This window comes from Stigmatopora nigra, chromosome 15, assembly GCF_051989575.1.
Source record: "Stigmatopora nigra isolate UIUO_SnigA chromosome 15, RoL_Snig_1.1, whole genome shotgun sequence".
Taxonomy (NCBI): Eukaryota; Metazoa; Chordata; class Actinopteri; order Syngnathiformes; family Syngnathidae; genus Stigmatopora; species Stigmatopora nigra.
The window spans coordinates 5,729,619-5,756,899 of NC_135522.1; the positions used below are offsets into that span (position 1 = coordinate 5,729,619).

Here is a 27,281-nt window from a genome sequence, read left to right on the forward strand (position 1 = left end):
TGGGATAGGCTCCAGCACCCCTGTGACCCATGTGAGGATAAGCGGCATGGAAAATGGATGAAGAATTTTGGATAGAAATAGAAGTAGCACCTCCCGACTACGGGTATACGAAGCAGTACATTGTGTAACTTTTACAATACTAATGACATTTTTGCTAAAAGTGCTGTATTTGTTTATTGTGTGAACTGTGAGGAGTTCCCTATTCAGAGTGAGTGACATCACAGAGTGGGTGAGGTTTCAAGATTCCTAACAGGTTGTCACAGGGTGAGAAAGTAACAAGAGAGAACAAGGCGGGATGAAGAAGACCAACAAGGTAGACAAAGGCAGCACTGGTGCAAAGTCTGAAATTAAGAAAGAGAAAGCTAAGGTATGTGACCTCACCCCCACAACACAATTTTACCATGTCACAAGTTACTTTCATTATTTGTATGGAGTTTCATAAACTGTAGTTATGCTTTCATAACACCAGTCAATCTGAATGTATTTCACAGAGGGAATATTGTGCATTTTTGCACCAAATATTGCACTTGCTTATTATTGTATTTTTTTTTTACACACAAGTTTGGGGGTGTCTGTTGGGAGTAATATGTAGTATTTAAACATGTAGTTTTATGGAAAACAGGGAGCACACAGTCTGGAAACAAACAGGGAACTGAGCAGAAGTGGGCAGGTGAACAGGTCCAACCAGTCCTCATTCATTCAAAGTTCTGATCCTTTTGCTTCACAACTTTATTAAACATACTACTTGAATGCACTATTGTTCGAGACCATTACACTCATGCCTCAGCTTGAATGACATTGAATTTTTTTGTCAGCTTGTTCTTGACTCACCTTAATACTAGTAATTAATCCTGATTACCTGCTTTGACACAGAGAACGGGAATCTGAGCCTGTTTATTTGCAAAACAATTTTAATGTGTAATATGCTGGTTTGAAGTACTGCTCTGGTACTTTGTATTGCCTAGTTTGGGTATTAAGAGAAAGCAATTGGATATATGTTATAGGGGTGGCAGCAGAGAAAAATAGGAATACAAAAAAACATGATTATAAATACATATTCTACCTAATACAAGTAGGACTGCTGTCCCCCGAGCAATGTGGAGACTTTGTAAGCGAAAAAGAGAAAGTGATAAGATAAGACAGATACGTGTTTGTACAGGTGAGTGTACAACAATGTTATGAATTTGTAGTGGGGAACACAGTATTTGGACAAATGTGAGTATTAATAAATGCACATTCATTTCAGGGTTGTCTATAATACAGCCCTCTATTAAGTATTTAATAAGCCCAAGTGCAGACTATACATTTTGTTGGACTTTTTAGCTTCTTTACAATAGTTAGAGCTATTAGGTCAGAGGTCAAATAAATCTTACTGCCGTCAATGGCATATATAGTCACCAATGCTTTTCTTGTACTCAGAGTTGGATCCCCAAGATTGTCAAAAAGCGAGTGTGCACTACATTTGTTGAAGATGCTTCCAGGTACATTTTTTGATAACAGTGCCAAAATCTCTTGTGAAATTGTGATGCCCACAATACAAACACATCCTTGCACATTTGTGTTGTTGCATTGCATGCCAGTGAGGGAGTATTGTGCCAGTGCGGTCATGTACGGAACGTCCATAACGTCTTGGATACGAGGGACTCCAGCGGGGCTACTGTTGTCACCCAGTGGGACAGTAAGCTACACACCACCGAGTCCAACACTGATGCCTTTGGAGAGTTGGAGTTTGCCGGCGCGAGTCGCAGACACAGTTATGTAAGTGTTCAAGGGCCCGCCATCTTTTTTCGTGTGACCTGCAAAAGAAGATCACGTGCATGAGTTTCTCTCTGAAATGAAATCGAATACAATTTCTTGACATCGTTTTTTGTTCTTTCTAGTTTCTACGGCTATCATGTGACACACCACCTCAAAATATTTACACACTGATGACAACACACTGGGGAATGCCCTCACCCAACTTAGTGGTTTCAGTGGTGGGAGGCGAAGGCTGTAATAAGATTAAAACGTGGGTGAGAGAAGTGCTTAGAAATGGCCTGGTTAAGGCTGCACAGAGCACAGGTAAGAAGTTCATCATACACACCAACACACTTTTCTTTAAAACATCATATTAGAAGGAAATAATACTGTTTAAATAAACACAAGGTACCATGAAATGACATACTACTAGAATTCACTGCAATTTGTCCATCTATTTTTTCTATGAATCACAAGGTTGTCAAACTATATACATTCCTTATCTTATCCAGGGGCCTGGATCTTAACCGGTGGTCTCCGGGAAGGCGTATCCCGCTGCATTGGAGAGGCGGTGAGGGACCATGAAGCCGCAGCCCCAGCTCTCTCCAAGCAGAAAGTCATAGATGTGGGAATCGCACCCTGGGGGGTCGTGCACAACAGGCAGCAGCTTGTGAATGCTCAGGTACACTCATTTTAATTTTTGTATCAGGTATGAGGTAGGTTTGTCTCTTCTATTATTTTTAATAATGCTGGATATCTGAGGATAAAAAATAGTGAAATTAGTGGCATATTAATAGACTAATTGTTGACTCTCTGAAAATATTCTCTTGTCTACTTGAAGGGAAGCTTCCCCGCTTGCTACTATGTTCAGAATACATCACGCGACACCTGTTGCCTTGACAACAATTGCCAAGCATTCCTGCTCGTGGATGATGGGAGCACCGGTCGAAAAGGAGGGGAAACTGATTTCCGTGCTAATTTGGAGGACTATATTTCTCAACAGCGTACTGGTATATGGGGTAAGACACACATTGGAATTCAAGTGATTTACACAAAACTCTTTTCCCATTAAAACGTCCAACTGTGTTTCAACAGGGAGTGGAAATATTGAAATCCCAGTGCTGTGTATGCTCATCTCAGGAGATGCCAAAATGCTAGAGGTGGGAATATTGCACCCATCAACACACATATACACACCCCTGCGGACCCATACACAAACAGAGCCATGTCAATAAACTCAAACGGCTTTACAAGAACGATATCAGTTGTTTACATAACAATAGTATGACATTTGACAATGTCTGCAATGGTTTGAGTCGATTCAATGTCCTTAAATTAACACCAAGTGCACATTTAGCCACTTAATTTCCATTAAAGCAAAAAAAGGACAAAGAAATTTGGACTATTTCAACTTTTCAGCCATGTTAATGAATCCCATTTATTTCCACAGAGAGTAGCATCTTCTCTAAGAAAATTTACACCCTGGCTGGTTCTAGCGGGTACTGGTCCAGCTGCGGACTTCATCAGCGAACTCCTGTTGAGTTCTGTTTACATGTGCTTCAATCCGACTTCCCAATCAGCAGAGGGCGATTCTGAGGACTGTCTTGCAGATATTCGCGACATGATTTACGACAAGATCAGACGATTCTTCCAAGGTGAAGCTGACCTGGAAAAACTGGTGGAAAGTGTGAGTTTAGGCCTTACTAATAGCTCCTCTGACTCTATCAATTGAATCCAAGTGAAGATCTATGAAAACAACACATTAACTCATTATGGCAGTGATTGGATAACTTTCCCTTCCCCTCTTCCTCCTGTGTAACCAGGCAGTAAGTATTTATCTCAATAGAGACCTCATCACCGTTTTCCATGGAGAGCAAGAAGGACTATATGACTTTGACACTGTGGTCCTCAAGGCCCTCGTTCGAGGTATGTTTGATCAATACCTGTCAACTACATCATCTACAGAATCTTGAATTTAGTGCATACTGATTGGGCACCCTGTCCACTTTGGAGAACATTTTAAAAATAATATTGTATTAAACAAAGTAAGAAAATGACAAAAAACTAATAACCTGATGAAAAAAACAATACAATAATTCAAAAAAGTGTGGCCATAGTGTATTTTGCTCTGGAAATATGATATATATTTAGTTTGCTGACCTCACATAGTTTAAGTGGCCTCTGCATGTTTTGTGTCAAGCTAGTAAACGTCTGTCAAGAGATGCCAGTGAGTACATCGAAGAATTGAAACTGGCAGTCGCCTGGGACAGAGTGGATATGGCCAAAGCGGAACTCTTTACTGGAGACATTCAGTGGACGGTAAGAGCCACTACCTTCTCCCACTCGCTTCTCCATCCAAATTCTTTGCTCGTCATACTTGCAGATTGCATACAGTGGTGGCTCACTAGATGTTTTTGTTTATAGTATGAAGACCTGGATGGCTCCATGACAGACGCTTTAATCAACGACAAGCCTCAGTTTGTGCGCCTCTTCTGCGAGAATGGCCTCAACATCCTGGACTACCTCACGTACCAGCGCTTGGAAAGCTTGTATCGCTCAATTTCTGACACCACCGTGGTTTACACTCTGCTCCAGAAGCATCTGAGTGACCGTCTAAGTCTGTTTGGATCCTTGTCAAGTTTCGATAGAGCCAAGATGGGTCTATTAACACAGAATGAAATTCTTGGACCTACTTCAGGACAACAGCTTAGCCTGTTTGAGGTGATCTCAATTAAGTAGCAACATTCAAGGTTCACCTATTCCTATAATATCATCCATTCCCAATGTATTTATTTATTTATTCCGTTGCAGGTATCACGTGTTTTGTCAGATTTGCTGGGGGATGTTTGTCAGCCTTTCTACTACAAAACCCTTGATTTGGACCCCAAAATAGGCCCCCGGAAGACCATCAGAGTCAGTAAACTTCACACCTCAGCCCTTTAAGTTTTCACACAACCCTAAAGTCGGATTATATGATAACATTTTTAGACAAAAGATAGGATAGCATCAATACTGTACCCTAATATCTCTATTTTTTTGTTTTGTCCTCAGCAAATTAGCAGGTTGTTGCAAGGGAAATGTGCATACAGGGACCAACACTGCCAGTCTCCATGGGCAGCCCTCTTCATCTGGGCTGTTCTGCAGAATCGCAGTGAAATGGCTGTTTATTTTTGGGAGATGGTAAGATCATCGTCATCTTCTGTTCAATTGAGAGAATTTTAAAAACCTGTAAGAAAAAAACATCACTACCACAATACACTCTGTGGTTAACATGATATGACATTTTTCTCCATTCTTGGCCAGGCGGGGGAGTCGGTTCTGAGTGCACTAGGTGGCTGTAAACTGCTGAGGGAACTTTCTAAGCTTGAAAGTGAGACTGAGATTAAAGTGGCTATGACAGATCTGGCGCAGAGATTTGAGAATCTTGCGCATGGTGAGTCAGAATTCACAGTAAGAGTATTCTAAGAAAATATCTCAAAAACCTCTGGTTTAGTACTTGTAAGGTTATAGTAGGTTCATGTATTCTTATAAAGTTTTTAACCCAGCAATGCTTCCAATGTACTGCAAAAATACACAGTTTCTATAAAATATGGAATACTTCTGCATTCTGTTTGCTGCTCAGATGTTTTTGGAGAATGTTTCCAGAGCAGTGAGAAGCGCTCATTCAAACTTCTGATAAGAGTAAGTCCAGTGTGGATTGGGAGTACTTGCCTGCAAATGGCCACTGCTGCCGATGCTCGCCAATTCTTCAGCCACGATGGAGTTCAGGTGTTTAGCTGACTATTTTTTTCTTTGCGTCGTGACTACAGCTTAACTCTTTGGCTGGTTGGAGGTGTTTCAATATTTTTGGTAAAGTTGTCATTTTGGACTGCAGGCATTGCTTTCCCAGATCTGGTGGGGCAGCATGGATAGAGATACTCGGGTTTGGAGGTTGGTGACAACTTTCTTCATACCACCACTCATCTACACAGACTTAATCAATTTCAGGTAGGTGTGGAATTGTCGACATGGTACTTCTATGATGGTTTAGTTGTCGTGTTACTGAGAGAAAGTTGCACACATGCAGGAAAGTGAAGGAGGAAGTCATTACTCTCAACATGGAGACTGACAAGATGAACAAAAATGATGCTGCCGTCTTCTCTTTGGAAGACTTGACACCAAAGTAAATATAGTACAACTTTTCCGGAAAAAACTTGCTCCGAATTATTGATTGTTTCATTGTTTTACACCAACAGGGATTGTACTACAGATGAACTTAAGCCTCTTAAAGAAAATCTGAAAGGTGTGTCATTCATATAAATACTACATATTACATAGTCAGGTGTTGTTTATTCATTCATTTTCTGAACCGGGTTGTGGGGTGCTGGAGCGGTGTGTAAAGGCAAGACTAATACTACAATAGGATGTCAAACGGGGAGTGCAAAACATTGGTGTCAATTGGCCCTTTGAGACCACTGCCCAAAATTGAAAGTCCAAATACCAATACATGATGCTAAGAACCTTTTTAATTGGTCCCACAAAATAACAGTTTGTTTTTCCTTTCCAGCCTCATCTCAAACCAAGATTAGGAGACCATTCATTGTGTCACGGTGGACACAGTTTTGGTTTGCCCCCGTCACCTCTTTCCTGGGCAACCTGATCATGCACTTCCTATTCCTCTGCTTGTTTGCCTATATCCTATTGGTGGATTTCAAGTCCCCATTACAGGGTGGCCCATCCGCATTGGAAATTGTGCTGTACTTTTGGGTTTTCACCTTAATTTGTGAAGAGATTCGACAGGTCAGTGATTCAAATGACTGTTAAGCTGATAGTAATATCGCAAAGAGCCTCAATACGGCACTAAAATGCAGGCTTTCCCACCCATATGTGCAAACATGGCTGATCCACCAACAAAAGTCCAACTTTTATACTCCTTTCTCGACAGGCCTTTACGGGCAGCAACTTGTTGATTCAGGGAATGAAGAGTTACATCCAGGATTCTTGGAACAAGTGTGACCTCGCAGCCATTTTGCTCTTTATTTGTGCTGTGTGTTGCAGGTAATAAATACTATGAATAATGTAGAGTGGAACCTTTTAGGTAAAAAACACAAGAGCCTTGCTTTGTTTCCCAGAATGTTTCCATGGTCGGTTCAGTTTGGTCGAACTCTGATGGCCTTGGATTATATTGTCTTCTCGCTGCGCCTAATCCACATATTTGCTGTCCATAAACAGCTCGGGCCCAAGATTATGATGGTTCGAAAAATGGTGAGACAAAAATACCAACACTGTTATTCAATCTTCAATCATTTTAGTGTTAATATTCAGTAATGTGCTTCCCCTACAGATGAAGGACATTTTCTTCTTCCTATTTCTCCTGGCTGTCTGGTTGACGGCCTATGGAGTAGCCAACCAGGCACTCCTCTTCTCATATGATCCTCGACCTGAGTGGATATTTCGCCGAGTTATTTACAAACCTTACATGTATATTTATGGTCTACTTCCTGAGGATGAAGTGGATGGTGAGTGGCATAATCTAAGCAAATTTCTAAAAATGGTAGATTTTTTTTTAATACTGTATAGGTTATCTATAAGGTTTAAAAATATACAAAAGAGATGCTAATATGATACCATGTAACTTTAAACAACTTTTCTATGCAGCTGAATTATTTCATCAAACCAAGTGTACCAACAACAGGACATTAATCGAAGCAGGGGCAGAGCCTTGCATGAATACCTACGCCAACTGGCTGGTTATCCTCCTTCAGACTGTCTATCTCTTGATTACCAACATGCTGCTAATCAATCTCCTCATCGCCATGTTCAGGTACCTTCCAAACAATTCTAAACAAATACAATAGTACTATTTTCCCATTTACTGGCCACCAGTTGTTTTTATTGTCTAGTTGCAATTTGCAATTGTCTTTTTCTTATTTCCAACAGTTACACTTTCAATGAAGTTCAGGAACGCAGTGACCTTTACTGGAAATTTCAGCGTTACAATCTAATTGTGGAATATCATTCGAGGCCTTGCCTTGCCCCACCTTTTATCATCATTTCACATCTAAATGTTTTTATCAAGAGATTCATTCGCCGCATCCCTTCAGAAAAGAGGAAACATTTCGGTTAGGCATTGGATTAAATTATAAAAATGGTATCGGCTCTACTGGTGTGGGTTTACTCTATCTTTTTTCTACTAGTTTTGGAGTTGCTGGGCAGCAAGGCCAGCCGACTCAACATGTGGGAGTCTATCCAGAAAGAGAATCTACTCTCGGATCAAAATAAGCAGCAGAGAGAGAGTGACAGAGAGCGGCTTAAACGTACATCTGTAAAGTAAGTAAATTAAGTAATTTAACAAAATGGGTGTCTTGTACTTCTATAACTTGATGTAAAAGGAATACGGAGATCCGTTTTGGATGATTTGTTGACTTTTTTTTTTGCATACCTGCCTTTTTCACATATATGTGTGTATTTGTATGTGCAGAATGGACGGTGTTGTGAAGCACATGGCAGAGAGCCGAGACCACGACCGGCGTTTACAGCTCTTGGAGACAGAGGTCAGCCATAAATAAATAAATAAAAGTTCCTCATGGGCTTAAAAAAATGGTGCATGAATCACTTTGTCCAATTATCATCAAATTTGTTGTAAAAAATCAGTGATAGCATGAAAAGAAAATAATTTTGTTTGTCTCTCAGATGGAGTTTTGTTGCAATGCCCTCTCTTGGATGATGGATGCTATGTCTCAAAGTAATCTAGTTACAACCAACCGTGCCCCTCCACTTCTAAGAGGTAAAGATATATCTTCCCAGTCCTAATTGAGGAACACTTTCTTCTTTGAAACATAGTTACGTAGTTATGAATGTGTAAATTTTGATTGTCTACTGACGAGGTGGCATTGTGTTTTCTTCCAAATGTTGTAGATCTGTAGCCAAGGTGAAGCTCCTGAAAATGGTTCACAACAGACTCGCACATTGATGCACATTTTGTATACTGAGGGGAAAAATCTTTCTTATTTTCTTTTTGTATTTTTCACTTTAAGTGTGAGTGGAAAGCAAAATTCCTATCAGGATCATTTTGGGAAGAATAAATATTGTGTATATTTTGTAATTATGCCTTCAAGTGAGGATTTGGATATTGGAAGTGGTTAGTGTGTTTGTCTAACAGTTCTGAGGTCGAGAGTTTAATCCCAGGCTTGTGTGAGTTTTCTTTGGTTACTCCAGTTGAACTGATTGAACACTCAAAATTGCACTAAGCAATGATTGGTTGTCGTTTGTCTCCTTGTGCCCTTTGATTGGCTGGTCACCAATTCAGGGTGTCCCCCACCTGGTGCCTGAAGTCAGTTGGGATAGGCTCTGGCACCCCCAACCCCAGAAAATGAATGAATATACAGTCTATTACAGTAATAGTATTCAGTCTTGTCCACACTTTTTTCAGTACTTTGCACCATATTTAGACTATAAAACATGAATTCATTTTGCATTACACATTCATGCCGCTGAACTACACGGCCCACCCATGAGCTTGCTTAAAATCTGGCCCCCAGTTTAGCCTGTCCTTACATGGAAAAAGAAGGCGAGGGATCATATTGAGGGATGTAGTAAATAAACCCAACAGGAGTATATTTCCAATCTCCCTCACCAAAAGACTGACGCAGCACACTTTGCTGTCATCTCCTCACCGAGCCGACACCTCTTCCAACATGTTCAATACGGTGGAGGTCTTTCTTTCATTCTTGTAGGTGCGAAGGGTCATATCTCAGCAGAAGTTATTCCGAGTCAATCTGATATCTGATGATTATTTTTAAAGCGCTCTACATCCAACTAAATGAGTCGTATGGTTCAGTGACTTAGGAAATGTCTTTGGCATGTCGGAGCTCAGCTCCACTTTCAGCCATCTTGCAGTCTTGGTCTTCTTCTCGTTCTTTCAAACTCAGCTGTCACATACTGCAATGCTTCGATCACTAGTTTGAACCAAATTGACGTGTGGTTCAAGCGTTTACTCGATTTTGGGGAAACGAATTTAGCATTGCAGCTTTGAGCGCTCGATAAATGATCAAATATATTTTACCAAGTCCATTTTTTAAGGTCAATCTAACATTGGATGACATTTTTAGCTAACGCAATTTACAATTTTAATTTTTTTTTGACTGCCATTGGCTGGATGTCTAACCCAATTTGACTGGGAGGAGCGCATGTACAAATACTCATTCGCTCCTCCCACAACCAGTACAGGACGTATAATCATAACCATTGACATATTGAAAAAGGAAAGTTTAACTTCAGGCATTTTAATTTTTATTTTGACACTTTACAAGGAGGAGAAACAATTTTCCAGCTTGTGGCCATAGATCTGTGAATGAGTAAGGTTCAATAGTGACTTTCTGATAGGTTTCCGCTGCCATATTAACAAAGTATGGGAGGCTCGCATTACACTGACTGTGGCGTTGCGTGGTTTAAAATAGTTCACTTGTCAACTCCCCCTTACACAAATCTTATCTATTTTGGGGAGGGTGGGAAAAGGACAGAGAAGTAGATGGTCGAGCTTGATCCGTGTCTGGCCTACACGACAGGCATTCAAGTTGCGGCTCGGGGGGCCGGATTTGGTCCGCCGCATCATTTTGCGTGACCCACAAAATTAAATTGTGTCTGTTCATTTCATTTTTTTCTGCTAATATTTAAATGAAGCGTATATTCAGTTAAAAAAAGCATTGCTAAATTTCTTATTATCCAATTTTAGGATAATTCTTGACGAATGAGGTGTCAATCAACTGCAGTGCACTTACAGTTACTCTCTGGCCAGGTTTTCTTCTTTAATTTTTTTTTAAATTCTAATTGATTGAATACCAAAAATGTTTTTTTATTATGTATTACTTTCATCCTGGAAAGACAGGTTTTAGGAGAAGTTTTGATAGCCAATGCACTTCACTTGTTTTTTAGGCCATGCGTCCCTTTTAACCAGTTCCCGCTAGCCTGGGTAAGTTATGGATGCAAGCCGGCCCACTAACATTTGCCCCTGTCAGTCAGTCTAGAGGAGCCCCCACTCCCCCCTTCAGCACTGTCTTATCATCTTACCCCTTGGGTTGGTCTTACGCTTTTTCAGTCTACTGCCAGTGCCTCCAACACTGAACGGGGACTGGCGGCTCTCGTCAAAGCGTTGATTGAAAATTGAGATTCAAATCGAGGACCGCCGTGGCAAAAGTGGGATAACGTACTTGGAACGGAGCTGGAATATTTTCCATTAGCTGCAGTCTGTTTCAACTCAACGCCATCCGAGCTGGTGTCAGTCCCTCGCCGTTGAGCGGGTACTTGTGAGCAGGTGCGACTTTGCGTGAGTGTTTGTAGGCCTGAACTCTTGTTGGGAATCCACTTTTATCCCCGAGTCCCCGGCCCAAGATTGGTTTGGGACATGGCATCCTTGAGAAGTTTGATTATTGGGCTGCTGATGGCGCTGCTGTGCACCTTCCACATGCCGTCGGCTCCTGCGGCCCAGGCGCAGGATCTGACCTTCCGTTCTGAGAACGGACTGGCCGCCGATGATGATGATGACGATGATGATGACAACGGTGGTGATGATGACGATGATGATGACGACGACGATGACGACGACGATGATGACGACGATGACGACGACGATGACGACGACGATGACGACGACGATGACGACGATGATGACGACGACGATGATGATGATGACGACGACGATGATGATGACGACGATGACGACGATGATGATGACGACGATGATGACGACGATGATGACGACGACGATGATGACGATGATGATGATGACGATGATGATGACGACGACGATGATGATGACGATGATGATGACGATGATGACGACGACGATGATGACGACGACGATGATGATGACGACGACGACGATGATGACGACGACGATGATGATGACGACGATGATGATGATGACGACGATGATGATGATGATGATCACGAAGGTTAGTAAATGTATTTGTTCTTTTCACTTACCTCTTCCTGGAGTTACAGTATTAGTAACTTAAAAGACACACATTTTTATCAAGAGTAGTTGCTTGATTGTTATTTACATTTCAGATCAGAGGTGTCCAAACTTTGGTCTGATGTCCAAATTTTATTGACTTGCAACAAACAACCAAAACATTGAAAATGGCCCGCCTGCCTTTGTATCAGATAATGGGTCCAAACTTGACAATATACTCTAATCAATATAGAAAGCTACGTAAAACCTAACATTTATAGACATATATACGTGTACATGAAAAAATACTATCCAATATAATAAACGGATATTTTAGCTGTAAAGTTTATTCCAGTAGCATAAAAAGATATCCCAATAATTATCATATTTCACTGCCATTAATGCCAATAGACATCCAGTCTTTCACTTTTATTATCCCATTAAATTGTATATACACTTGTATTTTTTATACATCAAATTATTTTAAAAATGCACTGTTAATTTACCTGATCACAATTGTTCTATTTAACAAAGTGGACGTTTTTCAAGTTGGCGTCTTTTGTTTGGATACTCCAATCTGAATACTATATATTTAAAAAAAAACATCTTAATTAGTGCATGATAGGGTTCATGGATGTGATATCACTCACTGTGTGATATAGATGCATGATTTGAAACGAGGCGGAGGGGGAAGGTGTTCAACCCTTACCCCTTCCCCCCTCATTAATATCATACCAACCTGATCATCTCTTATGTCAGTTGTCCCGGTACTATTTAGCCAAAGCCCCCTCCTCCACCACTTTCTTTGCTCTCCCATTTTCTTTCCTGTCTGACACTGTGTCCTTTTCCCTACTTAACTATAGAGTTATGAGCACTGTGGGATGATTGATCTGACCCACCCGAAGCCCATCTGTCCGAAGTTCTTCGTACAGTACGCTAGATATGAACTTGAGGACTACAGAAGCATTTGTTTGAGAGAGAAATCAAAAGCACGAAAAGACAATTTTACAACTGAGCCTGTTTTTTTGAATAAGAATCAACTGTTTCTTTTTTTGATTCAGTAGGAAGAATATTTCCTCTTTTCGGGTCATCTTAGGTTTAGATTAACCTGTGCTTGTGTCCATTTCATGTGAGTCTACAGAGAAAGAGAGACTTATTAAGGTGGAATTTTCCCACTCAGTAGATTGAGGGAGATTTGGGCTGAGAGGAGGTGCAGGAGGGCCGCTTTGTTGATTCAAAAATGAACAAAAAAAATTGGAAAAATGAGATTTTTACACACCTCGAGCCAACATTGGATCCTAAAAATTCCCACATAGCATTTGACTGATCTCCAATGATCTTTTTTAACTTCCCAAAGGCCAGGAAATATCATTTTCTCTCTTTCTTCAGATCTCTTTATCTCTCTCTTTCTCTGTAGAACAACCGCGCCAATGTTAAGCAAATATGCCATTTCTTTTTTCAAATGCCAATTGTGACATTTCGATTTCTTTTAAGGAAACTCGCATAAAGCCACTTTCAATACTGTAGCTTTTCGTGACCTCAAAATGTTTTCGGGGCCTCAAAAAAAAATCATTGTGGACTCGTTTGGAATATATTATAATTAGGGCATGTCTTACCGTGAATTATTATAGCGATGAAAAGAATCTTGTGGGAGAGAGTATTTGGGAAAAGAGAGAAATATCAAAGTGCTTGTTAAATGTCAACTTGTCAAGAGATGAAATGGTTTCTACCTTTTTTTTCTTTTCTTTTTTAATGGACTGTGAATCAGTGTGATATAACGTTTAATCAACACTGTGCATATGTCTTTAAAGCCTACTTGAAATCAGGAAATAAATCAAGCATACGCTAATGTCAACATGACTAAAAGGAGCATTAATCAAGCAATCAAAGCTCAAACAATGTTTTTACTGACCTAATTTTGTTTTTTTGGGGGGGGATAAGAATTGCAAAAATGTGCATGGTAACTGTTTTTTAATGGACCCTTTCTAAAATTAGCTCACACACACATTGCTTGCCAGTCGACTTTAAATAGAACGGAGGGAATCGCTGGGGAAATTCAAGGTGAGTTGTGTACATTGTAAACTGCTTGAAACATTATAAAACAGTATGATTTTGGCTTATTTGCACCTAAAAACAAATCTGATCTAATCTAATATGGTTGTTAGACAGAATTAGAACTCTGATAAGGAAAGCTAAAGTTGGTGCATAAGATAAACAGAATTACTTCAACATTCCCCTGCTGTGTTGAGCATTTATTCAGGACTGTATAACACACAATCGTATTTAAGTCCAGAAAACCAGAAGGTTCTAAAGCATGGTTAAAAAAAAAGTTGGAATTCTACCATCTAAATAGTCAACATCTTATTGGAACGCAAATGTAATTGTGATTTAAGTTTTTGTTAATGAACTACAATCGTCATGAAAGTTTCGTTCACAAATAGTACTTGAGTTCAGATTAACATAGATTTGTCTAGTGCAAGAATGAGTCAGGTGTGCAGTCGGTGCATGTTGATTATTAGAAGATTGTGAATATTGACCATTTTTGCAGATAAAAATGATGATAAAAAAGATGATGACGACGATGAGGAAAAAGATGACAATGACGATGATGAGGATGATGAGGACGACAATGAAAAAGATGATGATGACAACAATGATGATGATGATGATGATAAAGTTCCGGAAGATGATGGGGATGATGACAAAAAAGATGATGACAATGATGACGATGATGACGATGATGACAACGATGATGACGACGACGATGATGACGATGATGATGATGGAAAATATCACAAGGGCTCTCTTTGTACATACTGTGAATTCTGTGATGTAAGTAAGCCTCATAGAAATACAAAAAAAGAAATAGCACCATTACTAATATACTTTATGAATACTTGTATACTCCCAAGTTTTTCTGTGTGTTCGTTATTACATCCTAACTTCATCCCGGGTCATTTGAAAAACCGCCCACCGCCCCAATTAAATTAAACACGAGACCCTTGCTGTATAGGTTCTGTTATACGATACAGTATGTGACTGTTTTTGGCACGTCATCTCCTTTCAGCACTGTGACAGCTGTGATAAATGCCCTTGCCAAGAAGGAGACAAGTCAGAGCACTGTGACGACTGCAAGGTGAGTTCTTTATAATCTTACTAGTATAGAAATAGCTTCATATTTGACATATTATTCATTCATTGCATTATTTTTACTGCCGTTGTTGGTAAAAATCAATTTCAACTGCTATTAATGGCAAAACATGGCCAATCCATGTCTAGATTAATACTGAAAATACAAATAAATACATTTTTAAATATTTTTTCTTACCCGATTCCAATTGGACAACTCTAAAATAAAAGAGCATTTAAGATTTAATGATTTTTATGTTTTAGTTCCTTTTTGCTGGCCAATAATTATTTATTTTTATTATTTTTTGACAGATATGCAGTTTCTGCCACGTATGTCCCGCTTGCCAAACTCTTTGCCAACCTGGTGAGTGACTACAAAACTAAGCAAATTTCTCAAAAAAATTATCATGTACATTATTACATTATGATGGAAGCAATAGAGTAATTTTCTTTTGACTCCAGGGGGGTTCCTTGACACTGTGACCGGGTCAATTTACAAGTAAGTCATTGCCGTCTATCAAAATCAACATGCGATCAAATGATCTAAGTAATAGAAGTAATAAATCTATTTGTTTTTGGGTTTTTCTCAACTCACAGGACTGTTGCAGATGTCTTTGAAGAGGATGACAACAACTAATTGTTTTTGCTGACATATTGGGAGACCTCCACAGTGACTTGGAAGAAATTGTGAAACAAGATCATATTTATTTGTGTTATTTGTTTAATGATGCCAACAAAAATGCCTTCCAAAAGTTTGGAATAAAAAGAGGTTAAAAACTTTGACAGCTTGTTTGCCTGTTTATTTTTTAGAGTACCAAAGTAAATGATGTGTTTAGGGCATGAAAGCATGGGATAAGCTCCAGCACCCCCACAATACGTGGCAAAAAGCAGCAGGGAGAATGAATAAATATAATATGGTATAATACGTACTGTATATCAGTCAGTAGTCAGTTTTTAATGTAAAAAAATATATATACATTTTACATATATACATTTTTATGTCTGTTTTCTTCTTCATGCTATTGCAATAAAGAACATTTCCAGAGTATGGGATGAATAAAGTTTAATCTAATCTAAAACAAATAAATTCATGCTATAAAATATTTCTCTACTCATGCAAAATTGTTGCTTTTAGTTATGACTATTCTTATTGAAAAGATGCAAAAACCAAATTCATTCACAACCAACAAACGAAGACGCATTGCTTCTCTTGTACAGCAGAGAGCAGCATTTTCTACTGAGAGCGTGTCTGAGTCACCGGCAAGCCACAAAAGAAGAGGCAGCCACCTTCCGCTTCACACGCGAAGCCGAAAGAGTCACAAGTTACGAAAGCCGGACTCCAATCAAGCCATTGTCACGGCTTCTCTTCCATGACGTCCCATCAAATGGGGCTTGACACATTCTGCAGCCCGGACGGTTCCGATCAGTTCTGGGTGAGTTGATAGATCTTTTTCCGCGTCTTATTGAGTTGCTGCGCCTTCTGTTTACGTCTTTTCTGTTTTGTAAGCTACCGGTCGCCGGTGACACATGCTAGTGGAGTGGATGTCCTATTCTTAAACACTGATGCGATGTAGCAATCAATTCAGTTTAGCAGTCATTCTAATAACCGGCTTAACAACATATAATTAGAATTACAGTCAGCGATTTGTAAGCACCCAAGGTCGAAATAAGTTTATTACTTGATTTCGTGATGTTGTAAACAATATGCACAACTGAGCAGTGCAGGGGTGCTTGACAGCCGGTCAAGTATGTGGCGTTACCAAGGCGACCTGCTGCACCTTTTTGGATGATTTTGTCATCATCAATCACACTTAAAGGTCTTAAGAATGATGAACATGTTAATAGAAAGGACTGTGGTTCTACCAATGTGACATGACATGCACAATTATGTCACTTTTACATGATTTTAATAGTTATTCAATCCAAAATAATGCACCAAGGAATGCTCACTTGTTTTTCTAAAATTTGTGGTGTGACGTCACAATCTATCTGACGATCATGAGCGTTGCACCAGCAAGTACAAGTTGACAAAATAGCTGAACATATCACATGGACACAGCAGAATGCAATCTCTGTAGATAGCATGCTCACAGACTGCAAAAATCTGCAGCTCAGTCCATGTTACATCACGTTCCGTTGGAAATATTAGTAGTGGGCGTGGCTAGGTAGTTGCGAAATGAAGCCTATATAATAACCCTTTTCTGTTATTTTGTTCTAATTTTTTGACACATTTTTGCTCAGATGTAGTGAGCCTGTGTTACACAATAGTTATAATGCTGTTTTGCCCGTGCCCATAATAATAACATTTCCCTTTTGCCACTGCAGGATTGGGACCTGTCATGGAATACTACAAAACCAGACTTCACCCAGTGCTTCCATAACACTGTCCTGGTATGGCTGCCATGCGTCTACCTCTGGCTGTGTGCCCCCATCTACCTCGTTTACCTCCGCAGCCACAGTCGAGGTTACATATGTATGAGTCACCTTAACAAAGCCAAAACTGTGAGTCATGCACTACACCACGTGGACAAAAAACAATTATTTACATGTAACACATTTATAAAATGAATGAAGGTTGGTATGATTGTGTATTGTTATACACTGAATATTATACAGTATTTCCCTGTTGTATCAGTTTATCAGAATAGTGATAAGTGTTTTTTCTGGTTGCAGGCTTTTGGCTTCCTTCTGTGGATTATCTGCTGGGCAGATGTTTTCTATTCTTTCTGGGAAAGAAGTTATGGCAGTGAAGTTCCTGCACCAGTTCGTCTCATTAGTCCAACCATACTGGGCTTCACCATGGTGAGGGAATTTGACATGCCCTAATATCAATGTGTCACAAATTTGTAATCCCAACCCAAAACAGACTCACATGCAATTGAGACATCCCTAATGTGTACCTTTCTTTCAGTTGCTGGCCACCCTGATAATTCAGTATGAACGAATGAAAGGGGTTCAATCGTCTGGAATATTACTTTTTTTCTGGCTGCTGGCTTTGTCATGTGCCACCATCACCTTCCGATCTAAAATCCTACAAGCCCTTAATCAGGTCTGTTTAGCACTTTCAACAGTGCAATACACGATGATGATCCAATTTTTAACTGTTGATACACTAGACTTCTTTTCTTACAAAATTTGAATGTGTGTGTCTGTTCCAGCCATCAACAGTTTGTGTCTGGAGGCACACCACTTTTTTTATATACTACACCCTATTGCTGATCTCGCTGGTTTTGTGCTGCTTGTCAGATAAACCTCCACTCTTCTCCCAGGTTGTCAAAGATCCTGTAAGTCATTTTTTCATCTCTAATGTCAAATGTGTAACAACTGTGTAAATCACAATGACTATTAGTACAAATATGAACCACTTTCGGGGTTTCCACCAATGGCCTGTACAGATGCAATTTGTTGTCTTGGCTGTTATTAACATTTTATGTGTCATTGCTAGAATCCTTGCCCTGAGCCCGGAGCCTCTTTCCTTTCCAAAATAACATTTTGGTGGGTCACCAGGTAAGCAGTAGGTAGTATACAATTAGATTTATTCCCTGGCTAAAATCCTCTCATTTTGTAATTATTATTTTTCAGTTTTCTTTTTGCAGCAAAAATTTCTATGTGATTAAAACATCATTATTTCATTACCAAGTTTGTAGTTAATTAACTTAAATCATTGTTTCCCACCAGGATGATGATGCAAGGCTACAAGCATCCCCTAGAAGAGAAACACTTGTGGTCGCTGAACTCTGAAGACTCTTCACAGAAAGTGGTTCCAAGGTTTGTTCAGCGTTGGACTGCGGATTGCCAAAAGGGAAAAAGGTCAGGATTACTGTGTTGCTCAACTGGTGGTGAAACAAATCATCAAAATAACAATTTCTCCATGGGTGTTTTTTATATCCTGCTGATAAACCTTGCCTACATTTCATTGTTCCCAGAACAGAACAGAAGACACTGTACTCTCCCAAGCGGGCCCATCACACCAATAACAAGGAGACTCCAGCTGCGGAGGAGTCTGAAATCCTACTTGTAAAAAGCACAAAAAGAAAAGAGCCCTCCCTGCTGTGGGCTTTGTGCCTGACATTTGGGCCTTACTTCCTAATATCATGCTTCTACAAGTTAATCCAGGACATCCTCATGTTCGTTGGACCTGAGATCCTTCGGTCAGATACGAATCACATACCTTGAATGACTTTACTAGCATCTCGGAATTCAAACTGTTGTTAATCGTTCTTTTAAATTGACGGTCTCCAGGCGTCTGATCCACTTCGTGAACAACTCCAGCGTCCCCACCTGGCACGGCTATTTCTTCACAGTTCTGCTATTTCTCTGCACTTGTGTGCAGTCAATCATTCTGCAGAGGTATTTTCACGTCTGCTTCATCACAAGTATGCGTCTGCGCACTGCCATCGTCGGAGCAGTCTATAGAAAGGTAATTACGATTCCAGAGTTCTACTCTTGAAGTCTTAATATGAAGAACTGAACACTTTCTGACCCACCAATTGCTTCTGTATTAGGCCTTAGTTATCAGCAGTGAGGCCCGCCGCAAGTCCACCGTCGGAGAAATTGTCAACTTGATGTCAGTGGATGCTCAGCGCTTTATGGATCTCATCGCTTATATTAATATGATATGGTCCGCCCCCCTGCAGGTGGTGTTAGCCCTGTATTTTCTCTGGCAGGTATGAATCGATTTCAAATTAGCAATGCAAGATCTGCTCTGATCTTATCTCGACAACAATATTGCTGAATCTTTGACCCCTGTAAATTTAGAGACGATCTAATGTTGTATCCTCCCTGTTTAAATGTGTTGCTAATCTTTTTTAGAATCTGGGACCGTCTGTTTTGGCTGGGGTAGCTGTTATGGTTCTCATGGTTCCAGTTAATGCTTTCATCGCCATGAAAACCAAAACCTACCAGGTGAGATGTTCATATCTTGCAAGTCAGTCCAGATTTTAGAAGTCTTGCTAGCAGTGGGGCTAACAAGCATAGATTAAATCTGAAGAAAAACAATCACACAGATCATACAGATAGTGATATACATTTTTTTAATAGGTGGCACAGATGAAGAATAAAGACAACCGAATTAAGCTGATGAATGAGATGCTTAATGGTATCAAAGTACTGAAGCTATATGCCTGGGAGCTCGCTTTCCAGGGCAAGGTATCTGATATCCGAGAACGCGAGTTGCAGGTACTGAAGAAAGCTGCTTACCTTGGGGCAGTGTCTACCTTCACTTGGGTCTGTGCACCCTTTTTGGTGAGTACTTCAAAAATGTTATCTTTTTCTGGGGCTTGCCTCCCCTAACCTAGACCACCTAAACTTTTTTTTTTAGAGACTATGAAATGATGACCCGTCTGAAATGTTTCCATCTCATTCCATAGGTTGCATTGTCCACATTTGCAGTCTATGTGATGGTTGATGAAAAAAATGTGCTTGACGCCCAGACGGCCTTTGTCTCTCTTGCGCTCTTCAACATCTTGCGTTTTCCTCTCAACATGCTCCCTATGGTCATCAGTAGTATGGTTCAGGTCAGTGTGGGGCACTTCCTAGCAATTTACAGTACATCATTGGTTAAAATAATAAAAATGTTGACTTTCTTAAAGGCGAGTGTCTCTCTGAAGCGACTGAGAGTGTTTCTGTCACATGAGGAGCTACAGGAAGATAATGTCATACGCAGACCAGTTGTAGGCTGTGAGTCTTTTTTTTAAATTATTATTTCTTGTAACTTTATAACATATCTTTGATAAAAAAAACATAAACACTGCCTTTTCTGACACTTTTTTTTTATTGTAGCCTCAAACAGTATATCCATAGTAGATGGAGTTTTCAGCTGGTCAAAAAATGAGTCACCTGCACTCAAGATGTAAGTATCCAGACTAGTTGGTTCTATACATTGAATTGACTTTTTATACTTGGCTATTTTTTTTCTGTTTTTCCCACTTCATATTTCTGCAGGCTGAATGTGTGTATCCCAGACGGCTCCTTGGTAGCTGTTGTGGGGCTTGTGGGGTCCGGAAAGTCTTCTCTTTTGTCCGCACTGCTCGGAGAAATGGAAAATCTTGAAGGAAGCGTGACTGTCAAGGTGTGTAATGGCATTTTGATGCATATTATTTGCAGAATGTCAATGGCAAATTCTCTTAGTGCTAGTGTAGTAACATGATCTTAATGACATGCTTCTCCTTCCAGGGTTCAGTTGCCTATGTTCCCCAGCAAGCTTGGATCCAGAATTCCACACTGAAGGAAAACATCATATTTGGCCAGGATATCAGTGAAGCCTGGTATAAGCGTGTGGTAGCTGCATGTGCCCTTCAGCCTGACATTGAGATCCTACCTGCTGGAGACTCCACTGAGATTGGAGAAAAGGTATATTGGTTCAGAATCACACTCTCTTGGTACATTAGTGAAGGAAAACCTGCACGATTGCAAAAAGGAAATATCTTCCATTTTATCTGTGTACAGGGCGTCAATCTTTCTGGTGGTCAAAAGCAGAGGGTAAGCCTCGCCAGGGCTGTCTACTGCGACCGCACTGTCTACCTCCTGGATGACCCTCTGTCTGCTGTCGATGCTCACGTAGGAAAGCACATATTTGACCATGTCGTTGGTCCACAGGGCTTGCTGAAGGACAAGGTATGTATCATTTTCAAAATGAGGAACTTTTCCAAGTAATGATGGTTATTCTCTCATTCCCCTGTGGGCGCTATGTAGACCCGTGTGCTGGTGACACATGGACTGAGCTATTTGCCTCATGTTGATCTGATCCTGGTCATGGTGAATGGAGAAATAACTGAAGTGGGCTCGTACCAACAGCTTATGGACACCGAGGGTGCTTTTTCAGAGTTTCAACGTACATACGCTGGCGTCGACCATTCAGACAACGAGGGTGAGACACTAGACACAAGAGCATACTTATGTTTGGCACCACTGGTTTGGAAATATTTTCATGCATTTTCATTGGTTTGTCTCCATCAGATTCAGAAACCAAGCCAAAACTGTTAAACAAGGGAATGGAAAATGGGAGTGTAACTGGTCTTGCAAAAGAGTGAGTATAGATAATATATATTATGTACTTTCTTGGGTTCAACTGTGTATAGAAAAAATAAATTTTTAGAAGAGACCAAAACAAATATCTATATCTATATTTTCAGTCCAAGTCAAAGCAGCAATATTTCTAAACAGTCCATGGAAGAGAAAGAAGAGTTGCAAAAAAAGCCCCCAAATAATACAGATGCAGGCAAGCTAACAGTGGGTGACAAAGCTGGCACAGGAAGGGTAGGTTTGGAAACAAGTTGAATATCTATTATAACAATACATTTTCACATTTTTGGGGTCCAAACCTGAGACTGAAATACTTGTTCTGTTATGCCACAGGTCAAGCTTTCTGTCTTTTGGTCTTATTTGAAAGCAATAGGAATACTACTGTCCTGCTTTGGTCTATTGCTGTTTTTGGTTCATAATGTTCTTTCTCTGCTCTCAAATTACTGGCTGAGTCTTTGGACTGATGACCCAGTAATTAATGGTACTCAGCCTATGAGAGAGATGAGATTAGGGGTCTATGGTGCTCTTGGTCTGTCTCAAGGTAAGAATGTTTTATTTTTCATGATGTATTTGTGATGTGTCTGTTAATTGTTTAAGTAAAATTGATATAAGTTTCATCTCACATTCTGTAAACCATTCTGATGTGTTTTAGGGGTGGCAGTCTTTGGTTACTCCTTGTCCATGTCCATTGGTGGAATATTGGCGTCTCGCTATCTTCATCAGTCCATGCTTTACAACGTCCTCCGCTCACCTATGACTTTCTTTGAGCAAACCCCCAGTGGTAACCTTGTCAACCGTTTTGCCAAGGAGATGGACACCATTGATACACTTATCCCTAGTATACTTAAAATGTTCATGGGATCCATGTTCAATGTGATAGGCTCTTGTATTGTCATCTTGATCGCTACGCCATACGTGGCGATTATCATTCCCTTTCTTGGTTTGCTATACTTTTTTGTTCAGGTGAGTTTTCAGACAGCTTTTTCAACTACTAGTACTCCATGTTTTTTTTGAGGTTTTAGCTATGCTGTTTTCTTCTCGCAACAGAGATTTTATGTGGCATCATCACGCCAACTGAAGCGACTGGAGTCTGTCAGCCGTTCACCTATCTACACTCACTTTAATGAAACATTACTGGGCACATCGGTCATAAGAGCTTTTGGTGAACAAGAGCGCTTCATACGGGAGAGTGATCGGAGGGTTGACCATAACCAGAAGGCCTACTATCCCAGCATTGTAGCAAACAGGTTGGGAGGAATTTGATTTACTATATTTCCTTAAGTACTGTCCAGCATTGTTGTAGAAACATAGGGAAATACTTTTTTTCCTGCACTTTCCAGTCATTTTTTCCAAAGTATAGGTGTGTCTTATCAATTTCATTTTGTTGCTTCTATTCAGGTGGCTGGCAATCCGTCTAGAGTTTGTTGGCAACTGCATCGTGTCATCTGCTGCTTTGTTTGCTGTCATGGCCAGAGAGAATCTAAGTCCTGGTATAATGGGTTTAGCAATCTCCTATGCGCTTCAGGTATATTTTCTCTTGCATTTCATTTCTATACAACTTTGTAGTGAACCCAAGTGAATTGCAGTCATACCTCTAATTATGAATTCAGGTTACGACATTTTTTTTATATTGAAATGAGTGACTCGAGATACATAGTTGTGAGGAACCTGGAACAAATTACAGAATTTGCATATAAAGTACACCTACTTATGAAATTTTCCAGTTTTGAAAAAAGTTCTGGAACCAAGTAATTTCATAAGTAGAGGTATGACTGTAACTTCATTTACTTCAAGGAGGGAGAAAATAATAGAATGGGAGAATGTCTAACATGGAAAACCCATGTAATTCCAAAAATATCACAACCCTAACTCTCTTACATTACCGTTCATGAAAAGTTCCCTTTGATGCTTGTTCACATTAGCTTCATTTTACTTCTTTGGTGGAGGAATTTAGGAAAGAGATTAAGTGGTTCTTTTCTGGGTATTCTGTCTCATGCAGCTGACAGCCTCTTTAACGTGGCTGGTAAGAATGTCCTCTGATGTGGAAACAAACATTGTTGCAGTGGAGCGAGTGAAGGAGTACAGTGATACAGAAAAAGAGGTACAGTACACTGCTTCAGGTCCTTAATCAAGTATTCTCTTACAAACTTAGAGGTATACATTTTTTCTATTTAAAAAAAAAAACAAGGCAACACCGCACTAACTTATTACCTACTGCATTTTTCATTTCTTGTATTTGTGAACTTTGCATTTCAGTATTATTTAGCTTTCATTGGAAGTTCAGGATCAGAAACAATGATAGTCTATTGATGTTGTAAACACCCTGTTACCAATTTGAATATGCCTCCTATGACGACCAGGCTGAGTGGAAGCAGGAGACCTCCAGCACTTCTCCTCGGTGGCCTACTGAAGGGTGCATTGAATTCAGAAACTACGGTCTTCGATACCGTCACGATCTAGACCTGGCCATCCGCAACATCACTGTTAACATTTCAGGAGGAGAAAAGGTATGCAATGTTTTTTTTATTTTTTTTTTACTTACCATAACAATGTATAGTGATCACTCCTCGGTTCGTGACGGGGAATAGGCTTTTAAAGTTAGTGTCCATAAGAAGAAGAAGAACAAGAACCTCAATGGCAACTTATCAAGCCTGTAAAAATGTTGGTTATAGTATTAAGTTGTGATGATCGTGATAAAAGTTGCCTGTCTAAATGTTCCTTCAAGGTGGGGATCGTTGGCCGAACAGGAGCAGGCAAATCGTCTCTAACCCTGGGCCTGTTCAGGATTATCGAGGCAGCCGAGGGACAAATTTTAATTGATAAGATAAACATTGCGAAACTTGGCCTTCATGAACTCCGTTCCAGAATTACCATCATACCGCAGGTCAGTGTTGCGTGCTGGGGCGCCAAGGACTTTCTAGTCAACTCTCATTTACTCACTCATGCACTTGCCGATTGCAAAATGATAATGTTAAACAAGTTGTGCCTGTTCTATGTATACTTTTTCCCTCAGGACCCAGTGTTGTTTTCAGGCAGTCTAAGAATGAACTTGGATCCATTTGAAAGCTACTCTGATGAGGATGTATGGAGGTCTTTGGAGTTCTCTCATCTTAAAAACTTTGTGTCAGGCCTGCCAGACAAACTCAACCATGAATGTAGTGAAGGTGGAGAGAACCTCAGGTAGGAATGAGAGTTACTCTTGTGTCAATTCCACATCTCCAGCAACTTACAATCTTTTTCACCCCTTTTTTAGTGTGGGCCAGCGCCAACTGATATGCCTGGCCAGGGCTTTGTTGAGAAAGACCAAGATCCTCGTTTTAGATGAGGCCACAGCAGCTGTAGACATGGAGACCGACAACCTCATCCAGACAACCATCCGCTCTCAATTTGAGGATTGCACCGTCCTTACCATTGCTCATCGATTGAAAACTATCATGGATTACACCAGGTTAGAATTTACACTAAGTACAAGTCCCAATCATGTTTGCAGTCTGAAACTCAGGGCTACCAATGCAAGCAACTTTGTGGTATCACATTGTAGCAATAAGTAATTTACCCTTTCTTCGTGCCTTGAGAAATAACATGTTTGTTCTCACCCAGGGTGCTGGTTTTGGAGAAAGGAGAAATGATAGAATTTGATTCCCCTGCCAATCTACTATCTCAAAGGGGAGCCTTCTTCAAGATGGCCAAAGATTCAGGGCTGGCCTGAAGCTTTGTCTTGAAGGTCCTCCAAAAACCTCTTTTCTAAGGTCAAATTTCTATAAAAGAGTTGGTAAGCAGAATTGGCACAGCACTTTTCTGTTCACGTTTGACAAGTCGAGCAAAGTTTTGGGGGAAAAAACACCAAACCTTGGGTTTGTTTTTTTTTTATTTTATCCTCTTTTGAAATGTGTGGTAAGTTGACAGGTAGGAGCATATGACATATTTACACTTGGTAAATTTCACAAGTATGTACTCGGAACCTTAAAATCAGAAAATGTTTAGCTGCTATGTAATAAATAAATACACTGGGTTGAAGGCAAAAAAATAGTAGTGGTATTATACAAGCATAATTTCTGTTTCTGATTTTGGCAAATTATGGTGCAGGAACCTTTGTGGTTTTATATTTGCCAACATGAATACTTTGCTGTTTTGAATGAGTTTGTTTATTCAGTGGACAGATTTGTGTTTTTCATTGGAGAAAAGTTTAGTTGAGTGTGGCAGCTGATTAGTCAGAAATGTGTGCTGATCAGAGACCAGCAGTTTTTCTGACTTAAGGCAGTGACTGGTTTAATGTTAAAGCATAAACGCACAAATTTGAGGGATCTGTTGGACAGATTCCACTTTGTTGTCACTTTACATGTTGCACTGTTTATTTATTGTGAGCTTTTTTTTCCTTTCTCTTCACCAGCTTTAAATTAATGTTTATATCAGTTACTCCATTTGATTATTTTATGCTCTTAAAGAGCTGAATTTTTTTGATCAGTTACTGATTCTTGTGCAAAAGTAGAACTGCAGGATTGTGACTGATACATTAGATTCAAAATCTATACATTTTTGAAGCTCTCTTTTGATTTCCTCATATTTTATATGTTCACCATTTTAGAAAATGGAAAGATATGGCTTTATTTTGTTGCTGGAAAAAAAATCTTTGACGTAGGATAACCACTGCCAAAAATATATTTGTTTGTCGGAAACAATTTTGTGTGTGTGTATACGTTTTAAATGAAAACCACTTTAATTTGACCCCCAAAAAATGTGCATTAGTTAGGGAATTGAGTACAAAGTTTAAAATATGAACAATATTTCATTTTTTCTTTCAAAATCTTGTTCAATGAAAATTCAATTGTGTCCTTCTATTTCTTTGGGAATACATTAGAAAGGATTTGCCAAAGTCAGAATGTTGCTTATATTATAAAGCCTTATAGCATCTGTATATATGATTATTATTTTTCTTCATCAGGGCATATGAGTGTAACTTTAGCTACCCTAACCATCATGCACCGTGGGTGTTGGGTAGCTAAAATTGGTCAGAGCTTCTCGGGCAACTAAATAGATCGTATGATTTGGAATGAAAATAGCATTTTCAATATCTGGGTTTGCTTGTATGGATTTGTGTGATTCATTTTTATTGGCCAAATTCAAAGTTCTTTTTTTTATGCCTGTGGAGATGAAAGAATTGAATTGTATGTATTTTGTTTTGTTGTCTCAATGCAAAGTAAATAGTTATTTCTGTATTTGTTAATATGTTCATTATTAGTTTGGAATAAATGCAGTTTATATACAAAATGTAGTCAATGTACTGAATTTTGAGAAACCACTCTATTGCTCATTAGACATAGCCTCATCATAGAATTAAATGTGTTAACTTTTCTGCTATTAACTATTGTAACATTTAAAGTTGATGATTTATGAGAATATGAAAAGGTCATTTGTTTTCCCCCTTATGCAATTTATAAATGTTTCTATATTTTTCAAGCCC

General features: G+C 39.6%; 3 protein-coding genes across 3 annotated transcripts; all 3 read left to right on the plus strand.

Annotated features, from left to right (window-relative positions):
* Positions 1 to 62: 62 nt before the first annotated feature.
* On the plus strand, positions 63 to 10,788 carry LOC144208742 (transient receptor potential cation channel subfamily M member 4-like). The gene is made up of 28 exons (XM_077734745.1): positions 63 to 367; positions 1,420 to 1,481; positions 1,581 to 1,758; positions 1,881 to 2,061; positions 2,250 to 2,419; positions 2,579 to 2,756; positions 2,833 to 2,897; positions 3,188 to 3,424; positions 3,561 to 3,663; positions 3,938 to 4,056; positions 4,162 to 4,458; positions 4,549 to 4,650; positions 4,789 to 4,917; positions 5,041 to 5,170; positions 5,360 to 5,505; positions 5,612 to 5,724; positions 5,804 to 5,899; positions 5,973 to 6,019; positions 6,284 to 6,516; positions 6,662 to 6,774; positions 6,849 to 6,981; positions 7,061 to 7,235; positions 7,375 to 7,540; positions 7,657 to 7,838; positions 7,914 to 8,046; positions 8,198 to 8,270; positions 8,410 to 8,503; positions 10,651 to 10,788. Exons 1-28 carry the CDS (start codon positions 296 to 298, stop codon positions 10,680 to 10,682), a joined length of 3,759 nt encoding a protein of 1,252 aa, XP_077590871.1. The 5' UTR covers positions 63 to 295; the 3' UTR covers positions 10,683 to 10,788.
* Positions 10,789 to 11,100: 312 nt separating this feature from the next.
* On the plus strand, positions 11,101 to 15,578 carry LOC144208741 (uncharacterized). Its single transcript, XM_077734744.1, has 6 exons — positions 11,101 to 11,669; positions 14,217 to 14,500; positions 14,736 to 14,804; positions 15,110 to 15,161; positions 15,260 to 15,296; positions 15,395 to 15,578. Exons 1-6 carry the CDS (start codon positions 11,120 to 11,122, stop codon positions 15,432 to 15,434), a joined length of 1,032 nt encoding a protein of 343 aa, XP_077590870.1. The 5' UTR covers positions 11,101 to 11,119; the 3' UTR covers positions 15,435 to 15,578.
* Positions 15,579 to 16,084: 506 nt separating this feature from the next.
* Positions 16,085 to 27,098, plus strand: abcc1 (ATP binding cassette subfamily C member 1 (ABCC1 blood group)). The gene is made up of 31 exons (XM_077734333.1): positions 16,085 to 16,230; positions 17,123 to 17,299; positions 17,471 to 17,599; positions 17,709 to 17,846; positions 17,956 to 18,081; positions 18,243 to 18,304; positions 18,476 to 18,607; positions 18,724 to 18,948; positions 19,040 to 19,217; positions 19,303 to 19,464; positions 19,610 to 19,702; positions 19,838 to 20,041; positions 20,167 to 20,313; positions 20,389 to 20,476; positions 20,579 to 20,648; positions 20,741 to 20,867; positions 20,972 to 21,148; positions 21,245 to 21,412; positions 21,491 to 21,665; positions 21,755 to 21,824; positions 21,931 to 22,054; positions 22,154 to 22,361; positions 22,473 to 22,783; positions 22,868 to 23,067; positions 23,219 to 23,345; positions 23,820 to 23,921; positions 24,181 to 24,327; positions 24,546 to 24,704; positions 24,834 to 25,000; positions 25,074 to 25,268; positions 25,421 to 27,098. The coding sequence occupies exons 1-31, from the start codon at positions 16,168 to 16,170 to the stop codon at positions 25,527 to 25,529; spliced, it is 4,560 nt and encodes a 1,519-aa protein (XP_077590459.1). The 5' UTR covers positions 16,085 to 16,167; the 3' UTR covers positions 25,530 to 27,098.
* Positions 27,099 to 27,281: the final 183 nt, after the last annotated feature.

Excerpts from the sequence above, each read along its gene's own strand:
- abcc1 (XM_077734333.1), top strand. The coding sequence starts at position 16,168 with ATGACGTCCCATCAAATGGGGCTTGACACATTCTGCAGCCCGGACGGT. Across the intron at positions 20,477-20,578 it reads ACGCAGACCAGTTGTAGGCT|CCTCAAACAGTATATCCATA; the intron begins GTGAGTCTTTTT and ends TTTTTATTGTAG. Across the intron at positions 21,666-21,754 it reads CGACCATTCAGACAACGAGG|ATTCAGAAACCAAGCCAAAA; the intron begins GTGAGACACTAG and ends TGTCTCCATCAG.
- LOC144208741 (XM_077734744.1), top strand. The coding sequence starts at position 11,120 with ATGGCATCCTTGAGAAGTTTGATTATTGGGCTGCTGATGGCGCTGCTG. Across the intron at positions 14,805-15,109 it reads AGCACTGTGACGACTGCAAG|ATATGCAGTTTCTGCCACGT; the intron begins GTGAGTTCTTTA and ends ATTTTTTGACAG. Across the intron at positions 15,162-15,259 it reads CCAAACTCTTTGCCAACCTG|GGGGGTTCCTTGACACTGTG; the intron begins GTGAGTGACTAC and ends TTTTGACTCCAG.
- LOC144208742 (XM_077734745.1), top strand. The coding sequence starts at position 296 with ATGAAGAAGACCAACAAGGTAGACAAAGGCAGCACTGGTGCAAAGTCT. Across the intron at positions 1,482-1,580 it reads TTTGTTGAAGATGCTTCCAG|TGAGGGAGTATTGTGCCAGT; the intron begins GTACATTTTTTG and ends ATTGCATGCCAG. Across the intron at positions 5,725-5,803 it reads ACAGACTTAATCAATTTCAG|GAAAGTGAAGGAGGAAGTCA; the intron begins GTAGGTGTGGAA and ends GCACACATGCAG.